Source organism: Streptopelia decaocto (genome assembly GCF_964273445.1).
Source record: "Streptopelia decaocto genome assembly, chromosome: 7".
In the NCBI taxonomy this organism is placed as follows: domain Eukaryota; kingdom Metazoa; phylum Chordata; class Aves; order Columbiformes; family Columbidae; genus Streptopelia; species Streptopelia decaocto.
In genome coordinates, this window is record NC_138661.1 from 41101067 (window position 1) to 41125532 (window position 24466).

The 24466-nt window shown below is 40.2% G+C and overlaps 1 protein-coding gene across 2 annotated transcripts in view; it reads left to right on the forward strand.

Moving 5' to 3' along the window:
- Window positions 1–20386, forward strand: part of INO80 (INO80 complex ATPase subunit) — a 71665-nt gene extending 51279 nt beyond the window's left edge. For both annotated transcript variants that reach the window (XM_082057922.1, XM_082057923.1), the window contains exons 27-36: window positions 2983–3110; window positions 7824–7918; window positions 10426–10498; window positions 12141–12299; window positions 13641–13743; window positions 14335–14423; window positions 14902–15057; window positions 16143–16302; window positions 17087–17305; window positions 17907–20386. In XM_082057922.1, the coding sequence (XP_081914048.1) occupies window positions 2983–3110; window positions 7824–7918; window positions 10426–10498; window positions 12141–12299; window positions 13641–13743; window positions 14335–14423; window positions 14902–15057; window positions 16143–16302; window positions 17087–17305; window positions 17907–18124 (1400 nt within the window). In that variant the 3' untranslated portion in view covers window positions 18125–20386. The remainder of the gene's footprint in view (window positions 1–2982; window positions 3111–7823; window positions 7919–10425; window positions 10499–12140; window positions 12300–13640; window positions 13744–14334; window positions 14424–14901; window positions 15058–16142; window positions 16303–17086; window positions 17306–17906) is intronic.
- Window positions 20387–24466: the final 4080 nt, after the last annotated feature.

Sequence of the window (24466 nt, forward strand, 5' to 3'; positions counted from 1 at the left end):
ATCAAATTCAACTGTTGATCTAGCACTGCCAAGTCTACCTCTAAACCACATCCCTAAGAACCTCATGTGCATGTCTTAAAAACCTCCAGGGATGGTGACTCCACCACTCCCCTGGGCAGCCTCTTCCAATGCCTGACAATCCTTTCCATGAACAAATTTTTCCTAATATCCAATCTAAACCTCCCCTGGCACAACTTGAGGTCATTTCCTCTTGTCCTGTCACTTGCTACTTGGGAGAAGAGACCAACACCCTCCATGCTACAACCTCCTTTCAGGTAGTTGTAGACAGCGATAAGGTCTCCTCTCAGCCTCCTTTTCTCCAGGCCAAACAGCCCCAGTTCCCTCAACCACTCCTCATCAGCCTTGTGCTCCAGACCCCTCACCAGCTTCATGGCCTTTCTTTGAATCTGAGTCAGTCAAGAGTGGCTTTTGAACAGATCCTGTTTTTTCTCTCCGCTTCCTTCCAGTCACGTGGCTTTTGGATAATAATCATACTATTTTGTTATGCATATGTAGGTTCCTCATGTTTGTTCACTTAGTTCATTCTGAAATAGTGAACTGACCAATTAGAATAAAAGCAGAATGTCATGGCTGTGTGAATTTAAAGGAAATAATAACATTTTTTAAAAGAGTAAGCATTCCTACTGTGCAAAGTTTTTGGCCTACATAAATGTATTTTAAAACCACATAACCATAAGTCATTTCCATTTTTACCTAATTTGCTAAGTTCAAGGTTTCGTTTTCCAAAGTTTTTGGTTTTCCTTGGAAGAATGCATGAAATTATAAACTATTTGTATGTAATTGAGTTCTGTTCTAGAGATGTGTCATTATATATTATGTTGCACTTAGAAAAAACACCAGCCTGAGCTGTGTTCCCGAGTTTTCCTTACAGTATCTCCTTGGCTTGGCTCTCTAGTTGACAGGTTCCCTAAGGTAGTTGCTAATGATTCAAGCAGTAATGTGGCACTTGCTCCTGGCAAAGCAACAGGATGACCATCAAAAGGGAGAGCAAGCTGGAGAAAAACAGTGACTGTCTAGATAGGCAGAGAAGCAAGAACGAGAAGAGCTCTCTTGTCTTGGATTCTGGGCTGGTGCATTGCAGGAGCGTGGCTCTAAACTTCCCAGAAGAGAGTGTGTTCATAGCATTGGCTTGAAGTCCAAATATAATAACTAATGATTTTGATCAATATTGACAACCGACAGTTTTTTGGATTGCAGAAAACAGGACTGTTGGTTGCCTCTTCTGATGTCCTAATGTAGATCTCACTAATTCCTGCATCAAGTCCGTTATTTATATTTAAGCTAAAGGATTTTTTTGAAAGAGATTTTGATAGAAATACTATAGTGATGAATAATCCCCCATGTTTCTGGATAAAAGTGTTTCTGAATAGTTTTTCCTCACTGTTGGAAGGGTGAGAGGGAAGCGTGCCTTGTTTTTACAATTTTAACAACTCACTGGATACTGTGCCTTTCTCTGCTAGTATGAAGTTCTCTTCTGTTCTTAAAAACCTTTGTCCAAAAGAAGAATCTTGATTTCAATTTTGAAAAATTGAAATGCATCAAGTTTCTGAATTTCTTCTCTGTAGGAGAAGTTTTTTAACACACTAAAATCTTGGAAATTTTTCCTGAACACTTTCTGTTTTCTACAGCCCTTCTGAAAGATGTACTAAACCCAGGCATGTTATTTCACAATGATCTTTTAAATTAAGCATAGAAGAATAACCACATTTTTTCTTTTCTCAGTAAACCCCTGGCTGCATGTGCAAGAATCAAACTTGGCCCTTTCTGCCACATCACTGCACTTGGGCACTCATGGACTGTGTTGCCTGCCATGCTTATAAGATCTTTTTAGAAGCACCATTTTGTGATCTGCAGTCTTCTGTTCCACTAGTATGAACTTGGGTTTAGCTGTATTAAAATGCGTAGTGCTCGGATGAATTAATTAATTTTAGTATATACCTTTTCCTTTTTAATTGGAATATTGTGCAAGACAGCTAACTGTCTTACAGAAAGCTGGATTTTCTTCAGCCCGTCAGTTAATTCATTCTGTTCAATGGGAAGCGTGCGGAAGTGTTACCTCCTAGACATTAGAGAATGGTACCTGCTAGACATGTCAAAAATATTTGGGTTCTGTACTAGCCTGCACCATCTGCAGTTGTCAACTTTCCGTTTTGGCTGTAAACCTAATTTCAGACATCCCAAAGAATAAAGAATAATCGGTGGCCTTTCCAACTGATAATATTTTTGGAAGAAAATTTCTCTTCATCCTTTCAACAGTAATGTATTGTTTACTGAAGTTTATGTACAGAATGTACAAACAGGAAGGCCTCCTTCCTGAAAAATACTTCACGAGCATGGCCGAAATACAGAGGACGTGAAGTATAAAATCTGAAGTGACTTAAGAGATCGCAATCTGGAAACATTTCTTAAACAACAACAACAAAAAAGAGCAGAGGACAGGGAAGAAAAATATGGCAGTGCTGTGAAGGGGCTGTTATTTTACAGTTCCCCGTTTTCTGTGTTGGTGAGGGGTTTGATCATGAAACTAGATCTGTGGAGGATAAGTCTAAAGCGTAGCAGCAAATATCCAGAGGACAGGATTTTGATGTGTGAAGTGGGGTAAAGCTTGTTCAGCTCCGAAGGCATGTTGTGGTTGTTGATCTGGTCAGAGCGAATCCTTAGACAAGGGAAATGGCTGTCCAAAAAAGGACTGAGTCCATACTCATGGGGAGGTCAATCTGGGATGAGATTTTGCGAACTGGGTATACTCATATACACTTGTCCCTGCAAACAGAAGTTATTGTGAGCCGTGCAGCATCATTGTAAGTGTCAGTCTAAAGGGATGTTGCAGTTTCTTCCATCACAACGTGTTACTTTAGGGATTATAATGCAGTGAAATGCTCAGAAAACTTAGAAGTCTACTTGTTGCATGTAGCTGTTTTAGCTTTATTAGTTACCTGCTTTTCTTCCATTTCTTTTCAGACAAGGAGAGTCTGATCACTGACAGTGGGAAGCTTCATGCTCTTGATCTGTTGTTGACACGGCTGAAGTCTCAAGGACACAGAGTTCTCATCTACTCCCAGATGACACGGATGATTGACTTACTGGAGGTAGGAGATCTATAGACTACAGAAGACAAATTCTGAAGATGCAGATTTTGCAACGATGTTTTGGAGAAAATACTATAATTTGGATGCAGCAAACCTGACATAAAATGATTATACTGAAGGCTACCCAGTAAATGCATCATTATGAGATTGTAAGAGCTGCCATACGAAGTTAGAATTAAGGTCCAGCCTAGTGTCATGCTTCCACCAGTGTACAACAGCAGATGGTATGAGGAGAATGTACAAGAATAGTGATATTTCGCAATTAGTCTCAGTGTCCAGCATTTTTCAACTCAAGGGCTGTCTGAGCCAGATGTGCATTCTGTAGATTCAGGAATCCTCAATGGCTTCTTCTTCTGTGAAATTGTTCAGTTGCATCTTGAGTCTGTGTAAATTTTTGTCATTTACATTGCCCTGTGGCAAGGGGTTGCATGTCTTAAATATCCTTTTTGCTGGTTTTGAACTACTTCCTTCTCTTTTCATTTGGTGCCCATGTGTCTTTTTTATTGGGAGAAAGAGAGAACACAGTGATTAATTTTACATGGTTTATGTTGCTTGTAATTTCACAGACTCTTACTGTTTCCCTCTATCGTCTTATTCCTGTACAGAAGCTTGGTAGACATTAATAATAAGGGGTTCCCTGGCATATATGATGAGAAAGAAATTAGAAGTTAAGTCATTATTTGTTATTTAAATACAGTCTGTCTGTGTCAGAAGAAGAAAAGAAAAATCAGTATTTGATGAGCAACCATGCCACCAAAGAGCTGGTCTGAAGAGACATTAGTAGGACTATTAATGTGGTTTCCTATTGGTAATACTTATAATGCTTAGAAATAAATATTTTTATTTCTCTGGGCTTCTGTTGAAGACAGCAAAGTTTGAGTTTTTGTCTGGATCTGAACAAAGGAGTATCTTCTGTCACAATGCCTCTGTCCCTTATCAGTGAAGGATTGGTAGTAGTAACTTCTATGACTATCTAATTCTGAGTAGGAAAATAGGAGATTTGATGTATGTTAGTTTCAAAGAGGTAATCCTGACAAAGTTTTCTGACTGTGAATAGATAGTAGGTGGGAAAATATTTGCATTTGGCAGTATAATTTCAGTACTGCTAAAACCTCAAGATCCTGTGATCCTTCAGCTATTAGTCCTAGGTGTACATGGGCTCTCTCAGAGGTGTTTGATGTGGGATACCGTCGTCTCCACAATAAAGAGGAAAAGTGAGAAGCCTGAATCAGTAGCTGACTGAATCATGAGCCCTGTATGAACAGAAGTGCATTTTAAGGTCAGCAGTTAATAGTTCAATTGCAAATCACAAGCTGAATTTTTATTTTTGCTGCGATGAGGAAAAACAGAATTTGCACGGTTGCAATTCTGTATTTTGGCTCTTTGCCCAGCATTGCTTCATATGGTGCTTTTTTGGCAAATATTAGACATGGAGCAGGTTTGTTGACACCCTTCATTACACCATGAAGCTCCTAAAGTTGAGTGCTCAGTACTTCTGTCTTTTCTGTTAGCATTCCATTCTAAAGGCTTGGGAGCATACCATTTTGCTCTTCCACCTCCTAAATGCTCAACTTTACTTGTTGGGTTTTATTATTACAAAATAAGCCACCTACCAAGTCCTCTGTTTATCCTTCTCCTCACCCATGTAACACAACCTGGAGCTGAGCAAGCTGAAAATCAAGCAAGGACTCAGTTTGTAAGAAAGTCCTTGCAAAAGTTGTGTATCAGTAGATTATTTTTTTTGACCTGAGATACCAAAATACATCCCCTCTGCCTACTTGAATATGAAGAACATCAGGTGTCCTGTTTCTTTTCACAGTATTTTGACTGTGTCAGTCTAACTGCTATGGTATCATACTAACCTAATCTACACAGGGCAGAGAGCACAAAACACGTTGCTCCCAAAGTTACAAAACCATGTTTGTTTGATGTTGCTGAGGTAAAGAACTGCTGTTTAATTCAGCTGTTATAAAATGGCACATATAAATACAAAGAGGAAAACTATCTTCTTTCAATGGAAGGGGATAAAGTATAATTTCAGTACTGTTATTTCATGCAGATATGTATTTCATACTTTTTAAGATTGTCACGTTTGTTTTTCTCAATGTGATTGCCTTCTCCTATACGGAAGAGTAATCGTCCCTCATTTCAGTGGGAATCACATTGCATTTGTGTGATGACGGGTCAAATATATTCTGCATGAAGTAAAATGTCTTAGTTATATTCTACCAAAAGTTTACTAGTTCTGTTAAAACATAAGAGTACTCAATTTGGACTATGAAATAACATGAACGGAAAACACGTTATAGTTTTTTGAGAAAGGATCAATGGCGAAGCCCAGAAGAGCTCTGACTTTAACGGCACTGCATTAGTGCCGTACTTGAGTCATTCTGTGTTGCTTGTTTCCTGCACAGGTGCTCTGTTGCCAGTGCCACTTTCATTATTTTCCCTAGATTGATACTTCTGGTGGCTTGGTGACTCCTTACACTAAAGAACATTGGCAGGTAGATTTTTCAAACAGGTCTGCTATAAGTCTATATGAGATTAAAGCCTCCCCATGAAGGTTCCCCCACCCCATCACTCCTTGTGGGAACTATAAAGATGAGCAGTACCTTCCACAATTAAATAGTTTGTTTGCCATCAGAGTGCTTTTCTTTTCTTTTTTTTTTTTAGCTGAAAATGTGCTGTTTCTGCAAGTGATCAAAGCACTAAACTGCTGACAAGTGTAGTATAAGTTGCAATTTTTTTTTTCTTACTGAATTGAAAGAGTGTAATGTTAATATTTGGAAAAATATTGGTTAAAAACAGTTCACAAAAAAAGGGTGCTCCATATGAGCGCTGTTACACTGTGACCAAAGGAAGGTGGATGGAGGCAGACCGGAACCTGCTGAGCAGAGTGTGGATCAGATGATTAGCTGAAGGCCAGTGTCCTCACCTAGTTTGCAGGGCTGGGGGGGGAACGACCCATGAATGCCCGTATTACAGATGTAAAATAGTTTATTCTTTTGTAATTTGTGCCTTAGTGGAAATGTCTAAGGTCTGGGGTCAGGATAAGTGCACCTGATGGAATGAAAGAAGTTGTTTTCTATTCATGCTGAAGTTTGTTTAGAGGACACTAGTGAAGAGATGGTCAATACTGAGGTGAGGGAAGACTAAATCAAGATGTTGAAAGGTTGAGTCATCATAAAGACAGATAACAACAGTAATAAAGAAATGGAAGGAAAAGGCCCTTGTGATAATAGAAAAAGGATTGCTCAATTCTGGAGAAAAGGTCATATAGTGCCCAATTGACAACTGTATCGCTCTGGTCTTAGTTGGTGACAGAAACTTGTCATAGAAATGGAATAAATCAATAGTAAATTAGGGCTTGAGTGTCTGTGTGAAGTAGCTGTTCCCTGCTTTGAACTTCTATTATTGTACTCCACAAATCATACTAGCCGTGAGTTCTGTTTTGGGAAGGTAGACCAAGTGTCACTTTGGCCATTTCCACATTATTTGCTTATTTTTCATCTGCCATATGTTGAAGCTTCTTTCCACTACAGCAGTCTTCCCCCCAGGTTCCTTATAGTATGGCAGCTCTTTCACCTCATCTGCGCTAGCAAAGCAGAACGAAAAAAGGAGCAGGAGCCCTGAAGCGCAGGTGAAAAGCAAAACTGATCTTGGTGCTGTCAGGAGGTTCATTAGAGTGCAGGCGCTGCCATGTCTTCTCATAGCACATCAGTGCTGTATCTGCTGAACGCTGCAGCTCGGAGCAAGATGAATCTGATAGTTCTTGCTGCTGAAGCACCATCTGTCTTCGTTTACAGTCAGAGCATCTTAAAAAGACACGTATACCAGTAGGGTTAGATCTAACAAGTGTAACCCATAGGATTTGCATCTTGTCAGCCAAGGATCACATTGTTAGAGTATCAGGGGGTATCTTTCCAGAGAAACTCTATGGACATCTGTAAAGCCTGGAGAGCTTTCTATGTAATTCAGTTTCTATTGGTAGTTGCACAGGTATTAGAAAATGCTGAGTACCTTAATGCCTGGAAAATGGCTCATTGTAAAAAGCCTTGGCCTGCAGCGTTCCTGGTTGATGCCATTTGATTTGTGTCCCAGGCAATGGTTTCGGTTCTGTTGCTTGTCATGAGCTGTGGGCTGACACACCAGTGTAATGTTCAAAGTGTTCTTGGATGCAGTCAGATTCACAGGCTCTTCAGGAGCGAGATAAAGCCCAAACAGACATCAGCGTACAGTACCAGGTTTTAAAAGCCACTAGTCAAATGGTTTAAAATTGACAGGGAGCAGATACAGTTGGTTTGTTAGGCAAGGTTTGCTTCCACAGTGTAAGCTCAGGATTTAGTAAAAATTTAGACTTTGTGAAAGCAAACTTCCTATTTCAGTGATTTACCTATTTATTTATAGAAAAAAAAGGCATGTACCATAACACTGTCTGCAGTGCAGCAAATGCCTCCCAGCTCTGAGCGGACATTGTCATTTATCTGTTATATGAAAAGCAAAACCTGACATATGATTGAGTAGCTTAAATTCCTGAATTTCTGTTATTGTAATGTATTGCTTACGTAAGATTGCTTATAGCATATTTGTCAATAACATTTAGGGCTTTTCTTTTGGTAAGTAGCAATTCTGCTTTTATTGTTTTTTTCTGGAAGAATCGAGATTGAACAATTTCAAGAGCAACTCTATTTTTCTGATGTATGTTCTTTGCAGGAATACATGGTTTATAGGAAGCATACCTACATGAGATTGGATGGTTCTTCGAAGATTTCTGAACGAAGGGACATGGTAGCAGATTTTCAGAACAGGTAATACATTTTACAAGGTGTTTCTGTGCTAAATTCTGTGTACATAGAGAGTTGGTATAAGATGTAATGGAAATATCTTAAATTCCTGATAGAAATGCACCTCATTTCTCTGAAGCAATTTCTAGGTGGTTTGCTGACCAGGAATTACTGGTGTAGATACTGAACACAGTTGTATTTAGGAATTTGTCATCTGTGAAACAGTATCGCAAGCAATTTTAGTGTGCCCACCTGTTGTGCTTCTTGCCATTACAAATACACTTGCTTATAAAGAAGCTCAGTAGAAAGGCAGCAAGTGTTCATTGGTTGTTACATACTCTGACAACTGACACTGTGAAGATGAGATTCAAAATCTTGCATATGCTAGAGCTTTGCAAGTGACCTTGTTTTCTGCAAAACAAACAATCTAAGCATGTTCTATCTTGAAAGCTTAAACTAACATACAAGTGATAAAATGAGTATTTTAATTAGATAGTAAGATACGCTAACCCATTTCATTTAGTAAAGCAAAATGGATTCTGCAATTTTTACAAGCACATTAGGAAAGGGGAGTATGTGATCTTATTGTAAGTTAATATCTTTTAGTATAAGTTTGTCTCTACTAGGGTAAATTATTTATAATGATTGAGTTTATGGTTATTAAATTTCCTTTTAATCTTGGGATATGGCTTGATATGATGTCAGTTTGGTGTGCTGGTTCACAGTAAGGTTATCGTTCCTGGATATTGGCATGAGCTTGTAAGAATGTCAGTTTTCCTTTTCTGAGGAGATAGGTTCATAGATGGTTGTTTTCTGTGAGGTGAAAGCAACATTCTAGACTAGAGAACAGTCCTTGCGTTAGCAGTGCCAAGGTATCATAGCTGAAGACAGGAGGGGAAGCCATATGGAGCCTTTCAGGCCTCTGGTTCATGAGGCTTAAAGACCTGAAGGACTGTGTTGCAATGATGAGTCTTCTAGTGAACTCCTCAGAGCAATAAACTTGAAAAGAACATTTGCAAATACCTGAAGTGAGATGACCATGCAGTACCTTTCTGCCCACTTCCAGGGGTCAGAAACAGGTTCCTTACGGGTTATGTTGTCCTCTTGGAATCCTGACTGTTCTTCCTATAAGGTGCTTTAACCAAAAGAAGTGAAATAGTTTGTTTTTATTAATGAACAGGATTTGGTTTTATTAATTAATAGAAAAACTGAAGAAAAATAACCATTTCAGCAGGAAGTTCCTTTGAAATATATAGGTCAGTCAGTCTAAACAAGAATTCCTATTAAAATGTTGATTGAGTTCCTCTTATACACTATTAACTTACGAGAAGTACTTCCAGGGAAAAAAGCCTGACTGAGACTAAACTATCCTACAGGATATCCTAGCAGGGTGCTGAAAATATATAGCTACGGAGTCATAATTTGTTCCTGTAATCTGTGGCACTGTCTACTTTCTTTCCTTGCCATATGGCATTTCCAGGAGCATTTCACAGCTGGATGTTCAGGTGACTGTCTATACACACGTTCCACTGTTGTTACAAGAGTGAAAATATTTCCTGGCCAAGGATTTACCTGCATTGCAAACAGGCACCTGTTAACTTCTTTGGCTTTGTTACTTGCAAGATAAAGTCTAGAGATTGACAACTCGGCTTCAGCTTCTCCCAGCTGTCCATAGCTCGGGGTGGATTTTTGCACTCTTAGATTTTGTACTGCCAGCCTTCTGTTTCTAATTTTAGAGGTTTTGGTCCTTTTTCTGTTGGTGTTAATTCATAGTTTTCATAATTATTTCTGTTGTCTATTGGCAATTTCTTTAGGAGTGGGAGGGGGGAAAGTCTTGTCTTGAAGCAGCACGGGTTCTTTGAGAGTCTGGTTTTTATGATCCCAGCATTGCCAGGTACTTGTGAATGTCTTGAAGTTTGAGTCCTGCCAAAACAGTCGGTTCTACTTGACCTTCAAGGATATGGATTCCAAACCCCCTATTTCTTTGCATTTGTTGAGTTGTACTAGCACATGCGTTACTACTTGAGTTTTCATCAGTTCTTGGTCATCCTGCTTACAGACCTGTCTCCTTATTTGCTCTATTCAAAGCACCAAATTTTGAATAAAACTTCCATGTACGCAGTTTCAATATTTATTTTTCTTTCTTTATCAATTGAGCATTGTTAAAGGCAAGATTTTTTTAGCATCAGTTCTGTGAAACAATAAATTGTTCTTTGTCCATATGAAATCTTAATTTCTAATGTGAGCAAGATAAACAAACTCTGGTTTGTTTTGATAGAGATTAATAAGCTGCTATTGCACACTGACTGTTTGTGTGTTCCGACAGTCCTGATTTGTAGATTAACTTCTCTCACTCATTCATGGATTTTTTTCCTTGACCATGAATGAACAGCACAAAATGTTCTGAAGTGTTCAAGTAATAGAAGTAGCCCTGATCACGTTGTATGGGTCCAAAAAAAATATCTACTTCTGTGGTTGGTTCTTGTTAACCATGCACAAAATAAGGATGTTTTAATCTCTTTCCTCTATAGGAATGATATTTTTGTGTTCCTGTTAAGCACAAGAGCTGGAGGCTTGGGCATTAACCTTACAGCTGCAGATACGGTAGGTGAAGTTTGGTAAAGTAATACAGAATAAAAACTTGACTTACTAGTATTTAGTTTTCGGTATAAACGTTTCATTGCTTTTTATGCCTCATATGCCTCCAACCACTGTTTTTCCCAAGCTGCTCATTTCCTGCCTCCCAGCCTCACAATTTATGTAGGAAAATTGGTCTTTCTGTGTGAAATTGGCACTCTCTTAGCCATGGTACTGCCATTCACATCATGAAATTGCATAACCTTGTTTAGTTTGTTCCTATTTACAAGGTAGTATTATCTTGATTATGAAGTTGTAGAGTGTTGGACACTTGGTACACAGTTTTTGGTCACAGTTGGAAATATCTTCCTTCTCCCCACATACTGTAGTACCAGAGTCGAGAAAGGAGTTGGATGCCTGAAGGGGTCTACATGTGCAAATGACACTTCCATACAGTGAATGCTGTTTCCTGTATGACTGTTCGTTCTCGAGGTTCGGCTTCAAAGGAATCAGTAGGACAGGTAGAGGTTACCCTGTTTTCTGTGCACAGAAGAACGAAGCAATGCCTCTAAAAGTTCAGAGTCATTTATAGTTGAATATCAGATAGTCAGGAAGGATAAATGGCTTCCCCTCTACTCACCCAAGGTGTAAAGACATACAGATTTAAGTGAATTGCAAGGATTTGCACTCTGGAGCAGTTGCCACTAATCACCAGGGATGGAATACTGACCTAGCCGAACCATTTATCTCTTCAATAACAGCTATTGTTGTGCTTCTAACCCAGTACCTTGTGGGCAGACAGGCTGTAATCCTTAGCCACACAAAAACAAAGATCTCCAAATCAAAAATAGTACATAAATAAAAAAATATATGTCCCATATCTTGCTGTTACTTGAAAGAAATCAGAAGAAAGCGAGTATCTGGAGAATATTCAGAGTTGAAAAGTTCTGTTGATTGAAGTTGCTTCAACAGAGGAAATAAACAGGCAGAAGCACAGGCTCCTGCAGGCTCCTGCAGGCTCGTTGCTTAAGCATTTTTTGTTGTGTGGTTTTGTAAGTTTCTGAACAATTTGTTGTCTAAAATTTGTTTCAATGGTTTTGTTTTGTATTTCTACTTTACATAAGTACTGTTGGAATGATAAGGCAATATGAATATAATGTGGTGTTTCAGTTTTCTGTAGTAAAAGCACTGGAAGTGTTCAATTAGACTAGTCTTTATCCAGTTTTGAAAAAAAAAAAAAGATGAGTATTACTTTTTTGTGATAACTCTAATTTGATGGTCCTTTTCTTCTAAAGGTAGGTAACACTAAAATTCATTCATGATGTGCTTAGCCTATTATAAATTACATGTCAGTGATTTAATGAGCTAACAAACTTAGGAATTTTGTGCCTCCGAAGCAGGTTTGTTGAAGAAGATGTTAAAGACATTCTGTGGCAGTTGAAACATCCACGGTGTAAATTAGTTTGATTTCATCTGAAGCGTGGCAGAAAAGACTTCATCAGATAGGGCAAAGCTGGGTTAATACAGCCTGCAGTGGGGCAGTAAAGCTCTGGGGTGTGTAGCAGAAGTTTAATTTTCATTAGTATATTGGATTTTTGTTTGTTCAGTCACCAGGTGCTCTAAACATATGTTTTTATTTAATCCTTTCTGTTCCGGTGTTCTTTTGCAGGTAATTTTCTATGACAGTGATTGGAACCCAACAGTAGACCAGCAAGCCATGGACCGGGCACACAGGCTGGGTCAGACAAAACAAGTCACTGTCTACCGGTTGATCTGTAAAGGCACCATTGAGGAGCGCATCTTACAAAGGGCTAAGGAAAAGAGTGAGGTGAGAATAAAGAAATCACCTGGAACAAGAAGTGACAGACACAGTACCAGAAGACATGTATCCAAATCAGTAAAGAAAGAAAAAGTATCCGCAGGGAGACAGAAGAGAAACCAAAAGGGAATATCTTTGTTCAGATAAACAAATCTGTGTCCCTAACACAGCCGCGCTGCATTATAAGAACGAGCCAAAAGCTGATATTTACACTGTGACTTTGTGAAAGCTATTTCTTATGATGCAGTGAAACTACTCAGGCTTCTTTAAGACTAGAGCTTCTGTCTTTGCTGTGTCAGGGCTACTGACTCCTCTCATGTATATTGTTATACCACAATGGAATTTTATTTTAAAGAAGTTTGGATTTGAGGTGTGAGGGTTGCCAGAAGAGCTCAGTGTCCTGTAGCATCAAGCAATAAGTGTATTAGAAACATCAAACCTCATGACACTTTATTGGCAAGAAAAAAATAAGCAGATTCACTTTCTTTGGTAGCAGTAGGTATACAATATACAGCATTCAGATGTTTTGTGTACTAAGGGTTTCTTTTAGCTTTTGTCCTAATTAGATGCTGATCGTGGTGCTGCAGCAACTGAAGCATCTCCAGCTGAATGTATTCACATTTCCCTTGTTGAAACTTACCCATTTTCTCCAGGACACTGCACTCGAGTCACCTGATATCAACTTGAAAATAAAGTGTAGTGTTTTTGCTAGTGATCCAAATCTGTGAAATGGGCTTATGCTAAAGCTTGTTCTCTTTTGCTAAGTTACAACTTCTTTGTTGTTTTTTGTATCTGTCTTTGCTTGTTTTAATATAGTTGCAGTAAGAGATTGAGTGAATTGCTTAAACTGACACACTGACTCAATATGGAAATATAGTTTTCAGTCAAGGAGACTAAAAATGTTGTGACCTTTCAGAATGTGATCTGCGTGATCCTCTGTGCAGATTACTTGAAAAATTTGACTGGTGGTTTATACCTGGCAGGAGTACTGTGGTATTGTTCCCTTTTATTCATGCCCTCCCATCCCATCCCTTTTATTCAGTAGTCTATTAATACTATTATCATTTGTTGTTTATTTCATGGTGGTTTAGAAGAAGTGCAACTTTGCACAAGGGCTGACAATTTCCTGCTTTATAGCTCAGTTGCTTCTCGTATATTATACTCTTAATAAATCCTCCCTGAAATTTCGCTACTAACTTTGGTATGACAGAGAAGTTGAGTCAATTCTGATTTACACAGATGCGCTGGCATCTTATTTTGGCTGGCTTTCAGTGACGGGTATTGAGAAAATGGTTCATGGCTGCTTTGAGTAATTTCTTCATTTTTTCTGTCTTGTTTTTTCCCTTGTAGATCCAACGAATGGTGATTTCAGGCGGCAATTTCAAACCCGACACCTTGAAGCCAAAAGAGGTGGTCAGCCTTCTCCTGGATGATGAGGAACTGGAAAAGAAATGTATGTTAAATTTGTGTTGCAGCATTTTCCCCGTGTTCCACTTCATTAGCTTGTGAAATCTGTGTTTTTATCTCTACAAACACATGTGTTGCTGAAACACAGAAACACTGAAACACAGAAACTTCTGTTTCCTGGCTCTTTTTGTGTTGCCAACTCTTGTTAGTACAAGCTGGTTTCATATCATTGCTGAGCTGAAAGATGAAGTTGTGCAAGAGAGACACAATGATGTGATAAAGCTTTTATTGGCACTCATTCAGGATCATTGCATTGTTCCTGAATGACAGAGCTTTGACAAGAATTATGTCGGTCATGACAAGAAAGTCTTAGTAAAAATGCTGTGTTTCATCATACCTTTTTTTTCCTGTATTAGAGTTATACACTTTTATGTTGCTTGAAAGAAGAATTTCACTGTAAGACTTTTTAGTAATTTAGATACAAATAGTTTTAATACAATAGTGTTTTCAGTGTTTTAGTTTTAATACATTTGACTTTTCTTCACAGTTCTGTTAGAACTAGAATTTTTTGTAAGATTCACAAAAGGATATGAAACATCTTTCCAGTGGTGACAACTTTGTGTTTCTTTTCCAACAGTGCGTCAGCGTCAAGAAGAGAAGCGACAGCAAGAAGAAACAAATCGTGTGAAAGAACGTAAACGTAAAAGGGAAAAATATGCTGAAAAGGTACTTTGATGCAAAGAGGTTGCCTGTGTCAGCAATAAAGCTGGAAGAGCTTCAGGCTCGCTATTACATAGTGTGGAAACATTTTTTGCAAAGGCATTCTAGTGAGAAAAGCCTTCTTCTCTTCAGCATTGAACCTCAGTCTGTGGCACTTCCATACACAGAAGAGGAATATTACAAATATGTAATGTGTAGTTATCTGTATTTTAATATCATTAGCAACTTGAAAAATAAGGAAGTACTGCATACCCAAACAACACTGTAGATCATCAGTAGTCAACAGGCAACAATTTGAGGACTTAGGCTTGAAAAAATACCAACATCATCAACTGATCATTCTATGAGATATAAAATGGTGACTTAATGAAGATTTTGTTCTGCAAGGACAAAAAGGGAATGTAAATGAAGTGTTACTGACTCCTAGCTAAGCTATATGTTTTAGAAGAAAAAATAATGAATGGTATTATTTTATTTATTTCAGAAGAAGAAAGAAGATGAATTGGATGGGAAGAGAAAGAAAGAGGGCATGAACCTCGTGATCCCATTTGTCCCCTCAGCTGATAACTCCAACCTGTCTGCTGATGGAGACGACTCTTTCATTAGTGTAGACTCCGCCATGCCCAGCCCTTTCAGTGAGGTAAGACTCGCTGCTGCTGCTGCTTCAGAATATACTATTTCAGTTCTAGCCTTACATGCTGTAGAATTCTTGCCTTCTGTTATTATAGCTCGTGTCAAACTTTGAGTCTGTGGGAAAGTGAGATGTCGTAAAGGTGAACCATGGAAATGAAAATTATTTATTGAAAACATAACAGATGCTAATAAGCTGCCTTACAGCTCCTCGTGTTCTTTGACATTCCATTATTCCCCTCTTCATTTGCTCTCTGCCTCCCTTTTCTTACAGCAAGTTCATGCCCTGACTCCCATCCCTTTCAGCCCCTGAAATTTTTCCATTCCTGCCTGGTGTCCCACTTACTTTCTTCCTACTTTTTTCTCCCTTTTTCCTGCCTTTGTCATGCTCACATTTATAACCATGTGCCTTCTTCCCTACCAACACCTTCCATAGCAAGAACAGGATCTTTCAGTTCGTGAACCAAACAGTATCCCTCACATAGCTCCTCGACATTCAGTTTCTTTACAAGTACTCCTCACTAGTCTCATCTACATCCTTCCCTCCTTCCTTCCTTGCTTCTGATTCTGAATGTTTTTTATTTTGGAATTTAAATTGTACATTCTCAGTGGCACACATCTTCTTTTCCTTCATATTTTTATAAACAATTGCAAATCAGTTTTGGCAGCAAATATATTCTGTTCTATAGATTTCTATGTTGTATTGTACTGACAAAGATTTTTATTACCAGTAGTAGTAGGTTAAGAGTTCTGTTTTCTGTCATGCAGTTGAAGATGCACAGCTGGACAGCAGTTTTCTTGAGTCTCTGCTGAGCCCATTAGTCTCCTGCTTCTTAATTCAACATCTATTTTCATGAATTGAAATTAAGTAGCTCCTGGAGGTCTTTACTGCTGCTCAGTGTGTAAATAGAGGATGTGCTTTGATTAGGCAGATTATGTATCTTGCTGCTAGTCTCACACAGAGAAAATGAGAGAGAACAGAACAAGTACTAATTAATCACTTGTGATTGTATGTCTTTTAAGGAGCTTACAATGTTTGTACCCATCCCTTTCCTAACCTGAAAAGCTAACGGCTTTGTTTTCTGTCACATTTAGATATCCATCAGCAGTGAATTGCATATGGGCTCAATCCCTCCCGATGAGAGCAGCAGTGATATGCTTGTGATTGTGGATGATCCAGCTTCTTCAGCACCTCAGTCAAGGGCAACAAACTCTCCTGCTTCCATTACTGGCTCAGTGTCAGATACCATCAACGGTCAGTACTTTTGCCTTGACTTACTAACATCTATTAAACATTGACTTCGTATGGCTAGGTGTACATTTTTGGAGTAAATGCATGGTTGGTGAGATTTGGGGGACAAAAATGCCTTTTCATTGAGAAATTACTTTGGATTTGATAGGAAATCTGTTCGTAGTGTCTCACTCACCACACTTTTCCTCTTTTCTGTGTTAGTTACTCTTAGAAGTTTTGTCTGTTGTTCCTGTATTATAGAGGACTCTCCTCCTGTTATATGAATATTACCAAATTACAGACAACCACAGAACAATTAATCTCTAAGCTCTTCCTTGAATTTGCTGCTGGGCTAATAAACAGTTCTGTATTGCCCGTGGATGATTGGAGCAGCTGAAATTTTAAATAATGATGAATGTTTTTAACTACCGTAGTTTTCTATACTGAAATAAGTAGAGCTATAGTTGTTGATGAGTTTCTTTAGAGATAGATATTTTCTTCCATTTGCTATCTTCAGGTAAGAAAATGCTTCATCTTGAAGCAGAACCCAGAATCCTCCACCTATATGTGGATTGGATTAATAACAATAAGTAGTTGGAGTTCATAAGTTGTGGTTAATGAAGAGTGAAGTTTTGTATACGTAATTTGTTTTCATGGGTTCACTGTTTGCCAGCAGTGTCCACATTAATATAGATTAACAGAATCAGTTAATAGGAACAGTAGTAATGTAAATGGGAGGTAGTTAGGATGCTCTGAGTCACCAGAAATACTACAGCAGTTATTGTTTTAACATTCCTTTTTTGTTAAGGTATTTCAATGCAAGATACATCTCTCACTGGGAGAGGCCAGTCAGGTCGAAGCCGGGGTCGTCCCAAAGGTGCGGGTGGTGGATCAAAAGGCGGCACTGGGAAAGGCAGAAGCCGGAAATCAATAGCGGGAAGCGCAGCTGCGATGGCAGGTGCCAAAGCAGGGGCAGCAGCAGCCTCAGCAGCGGCGTACGCAGCGTACGGGTACAACGTCTCTAAAGGTATGTGGGGAGGGGGAGGCAGCAGACTACCCGGAGCAGAACCAGCCACATGAGTTTGGGTGATTGTTGTTTACAGCCTGTCAAAAAATAGAAAAAATGTATTGTATTTTTGGTATTACTTGTCTGTTATATTCTGAGATCCAGGCAATACACAATGTGACATGGTAAAAGTGTTAGAGGATAGCCAGTTGCACCGCAAATGACATTGAGAGGCTAGTCCTGCAGAAGTTTCATCTGCCCTTTGAATTGTCCCATACCACGTATTTTTCCTCTTGTTTTTTGTTTTGGTGCCGAGACAAATTGGATAGTGTTGTTTATCCCATGGCTTTGGTTTTCCTGTATTGCTGTCACATTTAAGTTACAGCGTCAGGCTCCAAAATCTGCTAAACTGATGGTGATAGAGCTTCAGCTTTACACCAGTTGAAGGTGGCCAGGGCATAACTGCAAGATGATTTGTATCTTAGGGACATCCCTCTCCATTAGACTCTGATAAATCATGAATACAGGGTGCTCTTAGGACTGATTGTTAGTATATTGTTTGTCGTTGAAGAGTCACAAGTGGAATAATATATGGCATTTGATTTCTCTTTTCCATTGCTAGGCATGTCTGCAAGTAGCCCTCTACAAACAGCAATTATTCGGCCTTCTGGACTTGCAGATTTTGGACCTTCAAGCGCCTCTTCTCCCTTGAGCTCCCCTTTGAGCAAAGGAAACAGTGTTTGTGGGACCCCCAAAAGCTTAAACCTGACCAGCAGTCTCATATCAGAGACTCCAATTCGGAAGCAAAGCAAAGGTGCCCACACCTCAGGTGGTCGGTAGTAATTTTGAACCCCCAAAGCTTGTCTGAACTGTGTTGGCTTTCAGAGTAGACCACCCTGCCAGCTGAAGGCATGCAAACCATGCCTTGTTGCTGCCCAGCACGTGTGTGAACAGAAAATCAAAGCACAATGGGAGTGGGTGGTTTATGCGAGCACTTTGATTATGTGTTTTCCAAAAAACTGTCTTTGCAGACACTGCGAGAAGGAGGGACGGAAGTCTGGGGTAACTGGGGGGGGTGTCAGTTTGTGTTCTATTGACGCTTCTGACAGAGATTCCCAAGAAAGCATCCAGCTACTCCATGCAATATCCTGCACCTGTGTGTGCTTGAAGTCACACCCATGTACTTTCTCTCCTGTAGCTTGAGGTGGAACCCAGCGTTAGTTTTATCCTAAGAAATCAGTATCTGAACCCCAGGAGGATCCATGTCATTTCCATGCTGGCAGCTGGTCAGTGTACGTGCAGGGGTAATTGGGGGCTAAGCTGAAGATGTCGTGTGATCAAAAAAATCTTGGATTCTTTTCATGTGGGCCTCTGGGTTCTCTAAAGGCTTGAAACACAAAGGAAGGTATCTCAGGTGGTTTCCAGGGAATGGACTGTTTCCAGCACCATCTGTCAGGAACAGGTTCAAAGCCACAGAACACAGAGAGCACTGACGGGCCTCGTGAGAGCAGGAGTGCTGCCCCTGCTTCACGCAGTGGAAGGAGCCACAAGCCAGTGGTCTGGTTTGCATTTCAGACTTCCCATCAGCATGAACACTGGCTGTGTTCAGAATTACTTCTCTCACTTTTGAGATGCACAAAACTCTTAGAAGCTTAGAAACGAAGTGAGGCTCTATTTGTACAAATCTCAAGAAGAGGGGAAGCTGAAGTGCTGAGGAAGAGTGTGCTGCTGCTCCTCTCCCTGTGCCACAGCAGAGCATGGTTCTGCAGTTTGCAGCGCTGCGAGGAGAGCAACGAAAACCAGTCCTGAGAGAGACAGAGAGAACTGTGCCGTTCCCCCTTCCAGCCAAATCCTGGGAAAAAAATTGTCTCATACCCCAGCCATCCGCTGACTGTTCTTCCAATGTGTTTTCTCTTCGCCTCTGTGACCGTCACACGTATGAGCGTGGCTGAGTACACCGCGCTGTGCAGGTCCCAGTAGCCGTGTCCCGTCAGGCTGGTAAGGGCAGCGCCGCCAGCGTCCATCTGTGTTCTCAGTCTCTGGTCCCTCCTTCCCCATTCTCAATGCACAACCCCCGCGTAGCCCCTTGCTTTGCTGTGAGCGTTGTCTGCATTGCACTGAGATTCAGGTGTGGGGCAGTTCTTCTGCCTGACACGTTGAATTAAAAGGCTGTTCTGCTGGGGCACTTTCATCCCGTGAGAGAGAAGCAAGTTGAGTTGCAGGTCTGGGCTGTGACAGCAGAAGATGACTTTTTTTTATTACTATAATTTTTTTCCAACCCCAAATCCTTTGCCTGGCGTCCTACAGTGTGGAGCAAGTGCTTCCTGTTGGCTCTGCCTCTAATTTGCACACCTGAAAATAGCAGAACTGAGCTTAGTTAGATTGATTTTTAAACAGATTTGCAGGGGATAATTGAGGGGGAGGTAGTGTTTAATTAACTCATGAAGACTTCCCCCTTCCCCTCCTATTCACATGTATATATGATATTTAGAGGGAATCAGACAAATGCCAAGCCTTTTTTTCTCTTTGAATGTGCTGTCTATTTTTATAACTGAACTTGTACATATGTATAAAGAGAGACACATCTTTCTTTTACTAACTGGAGAAGAAAATCTTAAATAAAATGGAGTGAGATAATTTTATGTAAATGAGTGTCTTTGTGTTTTTAATGCAAATAGCTGCATGAATGAGAGGATTATGAAAGGAAACATGGAGGGAGTGCATCTGGAAACGCATCCGGAGACACGTGCTGGTCAGTGTAATGCTCTAGAATGTCTGCACTCTGACAGGTATCATGTTTGTAACCTTTTTCAGTTTCCACTGTACACTTAACCACATGTCTGTATTCACTAATTCTCTTGTAATCTGTTTTGGTGTAGGTATGCAGCAAATCACAAGAAAACAGAAGCAGGCATAATATGCATAGTTACGTAGTACATGAACTATGATGGTTGAATTCAATACAGTAGATCATTTTTGGAACATCATTCTGTACAGTTTTTCTCCCCCCACCCCCCCTCTTTTTCCCCAGTGGGAAAACACTTTTCTGTGTGCAGGCTTGATTTTCAAACTGCCGGCCAGTTGCATCAATTTGTAATCCAAGTGGAGAGAAAAAAATAAATTTGTAACTTGAAAAGATTGCAAAAATGTAATATGTACTGTTGCATGCTATAGTTTTGGAATATTAAGTTATGGATATTTTAAGAACTGATAATACAAAAAATATTTAAAGTAATTTAATCTTCAAAAGAAATACCAAATGACATCACAAGGTGTGGCAAAAGGAGTAGCCTGGCTGCTTGCAGAACTTGTGTCAGGCTAACAAATTCAGGAAGATCTAATGTAGTGGAGAAGGAAGTGAACTGCTAGATCATATCCAGTTCAACATCTGCAAAAAGTTAAATTGAAACCTCTGCATTCTTTGTATTGTGCATCGCAGAAGAGCTGAGATTCTGTGATATTAATCAAGGAATTAGGATGAATTGATGTGATGGCTGTTGTATTTTAATTTCTTGATTTGGGGAAGGAAGTAGTGCTAGAAAGACAAAGATTGGGAATTTTTTTTATGGAGGTGGAGTTTGTGATCAGCACTGTGGGGAACACTTCAAATTGGGCGTTCACGCTGGAGCTTTTTTCTTTGAAGTCTGAGCACGTTTTTACTCCAGTTGTGTGTTGTCCACTTGTCTTGTGGTTTAATGGCAGAAAGACACTTTCATTTGAGGGATCAAGGTATTTGCTAGTGGCAGAAACAAAATATTAAATGAACCAAGTTTGTGTTTTAAGCTGGAATGGTGAAACAGATATCAGTATGTTTTGGGGGATGTTGGGAATGCTGAGTATTCCTCATGCAATTCGTTACAGCATTTCACTCACCAATTACTACAAAACTGTTATCTACAGTTCACTGCTGAATACTGCTGTTGAAGACATGAAGACTAAGAGGTGCTGCTGTGTCCCACCCTCATACACAGTTTTGTAGTTTAGCCTACAAAGGATTTAGTTCAGAACACCCATTCTTCCCACTGCCACACATGGTCAACAGAGTTTTCCCAAGCAATGACAAAATTAAGTCTTAAAGACCAAAAACTGCAACTGCAATATTCCTTTGGAAGAGGGCAAGAGTGGCTGAAACCATTACTTTCTATCAAAAAATATTACAGGGAAGTTGGACCAGAGAAAGGGATTTCCTTGTGGCCTCCAGTGCCGAATTTAACCCTTTGAGCATGTGGCCAGGACACACCAGCCGGGCCACTGGTACCATGCAACATTACAAGCACTGATGCAGTTTGCCTTACGTCTTCTCTCTGGATGTGGTTAATCATCAGCACCCTAGAGGATGGCAAACCAAAAAAGCTGGGGAAGAAAATACAAACAAAAAAACAGAAGCAGTGATGCTTCAAAGGAGTGAGAGTAGAACTCCTTCCTCACTACAGGCTATGAAAGCCAAGGTGTACAATTATCACGTACAAACAGAGCTCTGCAGTATCCTTTCAACTCCTCTTCAGTGTCACGTGTATCAGCCAGGCACTCACATCACGCTGTCCTCAGAAATCTTCTTAGCTGTACAGTCACTGTGCAGTCCCTTCCAAACAACCTCTTACTGCTGCCTAAAAATTGGCTCTGTAATGGCATGGTGTCTTCAATAATTCTTCTGACTTCTGTTTTTAATTGTTCTGTGATCAATTGAAGTCCATTTAATTAATCTGCCCTTGATTTAGATTAGCCTGCAAGCCATTTTCTGTCATGGGTCAAGTCTCTTGTCCTTATCAGCTGTCCTCATTCTGCAAAGAGTTAAACAGGTTGCTGCAGGAGGGTTTTAACCCAAAACTGCTTTAATTCTTAACTTCAGTTTATTAATACTGCTCTGTACAAATGTAGTGTTATTTCTGTGCCTGTTCCCCGTTCTGTCGTGTGCTGTCCCCACCACTGGGTATCTGCTCTTTGCTGTCTCATGCTCTGTTTGTGGAAAGCTGCCTATCTGCCTTGGGGCTCTATCTTGCTTTATTCCCATATTCCCAAAGTATTTCCTTTAGCAGCGTTTCCCAGGGGGGAGGCACACAAAGCTCAGTGGGAAAAGCTCTGTGCAGAACGGACGGGGATCAGCAATGCTTTGATCATAGCTCAGGAACAGCTGAGCACAATTGATATAATCATTTGGGGGCAGGATGTGGATCGGTGTCATTTGGGAAATGCTGCCTTGTGACCACTGCACTGCCAGTCCTCATCTCGGTGGAGCGAGCTGGCCTGCTTCTGCTCCCACATACACCTACAGGCTCCTCAGCTTCTCACTTCAGCCTCTATCTTTCCTTTTTGTTGACTGTTCAGTCTGAAACACTTATTCTAATTCTGAAGGGGCCTTATGAGCGTGTTGGGTGCTCCCCTTCCTGCTCTGCGATGCGCTCCCTGCTGTCCTGGGGAAATTTCTGCTCAAGTGGCCAGAGAAGACAATTTGTAACTCACTGCCCAAAGTGCTGCTACTCGCATGTGAAGTGTAACTGAGACATACATGCTAAAATGAAGGCAATCACATCTTACACTCCTAGGTGTAAGGAATCACTGAATTGCGAAAGATTTTTTTATTTGCAGCCTGCACCAAGTGCGTAGCAGTGAATTAGAGAGGGGACAGCGCGATTCGTCCTTTCCCTCTGGAGTATCGTTGTTAGGATGACACAGGTAGCACAGCTCTCAGATTCAACCAGCAGGTTTGTATTGTAAACAAGTCTGTCTTGTAGCACTCAGATTAGCAGTTGCTCCTCTGAAAAGCCAGCAACAAACGCCTTATTAAATGGAGGAATGCATGGTCAGTTGGGTTTCCTCCAGCTTTACCCTCCTCTTAGCTCCTGCCTCTCTTCCCTCAAGAAAGTGAAGTAACTCCAAAGCTAATGGGTCTTCCAATCATTTAGTACCAACCTTTATTTACATAATGTTCTTCTAGGGGCATTTGAGGGAATTCTTTTGCACCTCAGGCATGAGGAAGTGTTTCATTCCTCAGGTATGACACAATGACTCCTTCCTTCCTTCCTTCCCTGATGAGCATTACTGATAGAATGAGGTAGGGGAGGAAAACATTGAAACGCCACTTTTATGCCTTCTCGAGCTTCCCCCATGGGCTGTCTCTTCCTTCTTCGACAGTATCGCTTGTTGTGTTAAGTCGGCTGTACGTAGCAGGACACAAGTGTGATGTGACCTTCCAGGCACTCGGGGATGACAGGGCCCCTTGTTGGCTCTGTGACCTTTGTTTGCAAGCACCTGGTTTTGCCTACCTGCTCCTTGCCTTACCTAACTCTTCTCAAGACCCATGTGTTGTCCTTCCGGGCTTTCAGGTTCACAGGAGAAATGTTTCTGTTTAAAGGTGTCAGTTTTTAAACACATGACCCTCATATCCTTGCATCTCAGCACTATGTGAACTGCTAAGATTAAGCATTAAGTGTGTTTTGTGGGCGTTGCTACTGTGAATGTTCACCAAGTTTTTAAAAATCAAGAAACATACTTACTGTTGCTCAAAGATTAGAAGAACCTATTTGGAAATTTACTACTGGTTTGGACTGGCACCCAAAACTGATGTGTAGGATCAGACTATTTGTTAAATTTATTCGAATTTTCTTATTAATAACAAGGAACCTAGTGGATTTCTTCTCAAGATGTGTTTAACAAATGTGGTCCTACTATGAGAAGCCATTCCTGGTTATCTCACCCCTCATCTATTCTTTTAGTTTCTCCGATGTATCCCTACACCTTAACTTCCCACCTGGGCTTTCCTCTAGGAATCACAGGCAGGAGCCCTCTCTCCATACCATGAGAAGATGATGTCTGTCTTCAAGGTGTCTGTCTTTCTGGTTTCTTTTAATTCTGATGTTACGATTTCCCCCCGATATCATAGTAGAGTTTGTATTCAGGATAGTGGGTATGTTTCGAAATCGTACACCTGCTGTGTGGACACGCGATTTTATGACGCTTACTCTACAACGATGTTCCCAAATAACTCCCCTCCTCGGCGGGCTCCTTGTGGAAAAAGAGCATTTGCATTAAGGGTTAATTGGGAAAAACTATTATCTGATTCATATCATTCTTGAATTCAAATATCTTTTCTCCATAGATGAGCCTAAACTAGTATCAAAGTAGCACTAGAAACTGTCAGACTTCCTCAGAGAGTGTGGATGCATTGGTCCATAGTGACCTGAC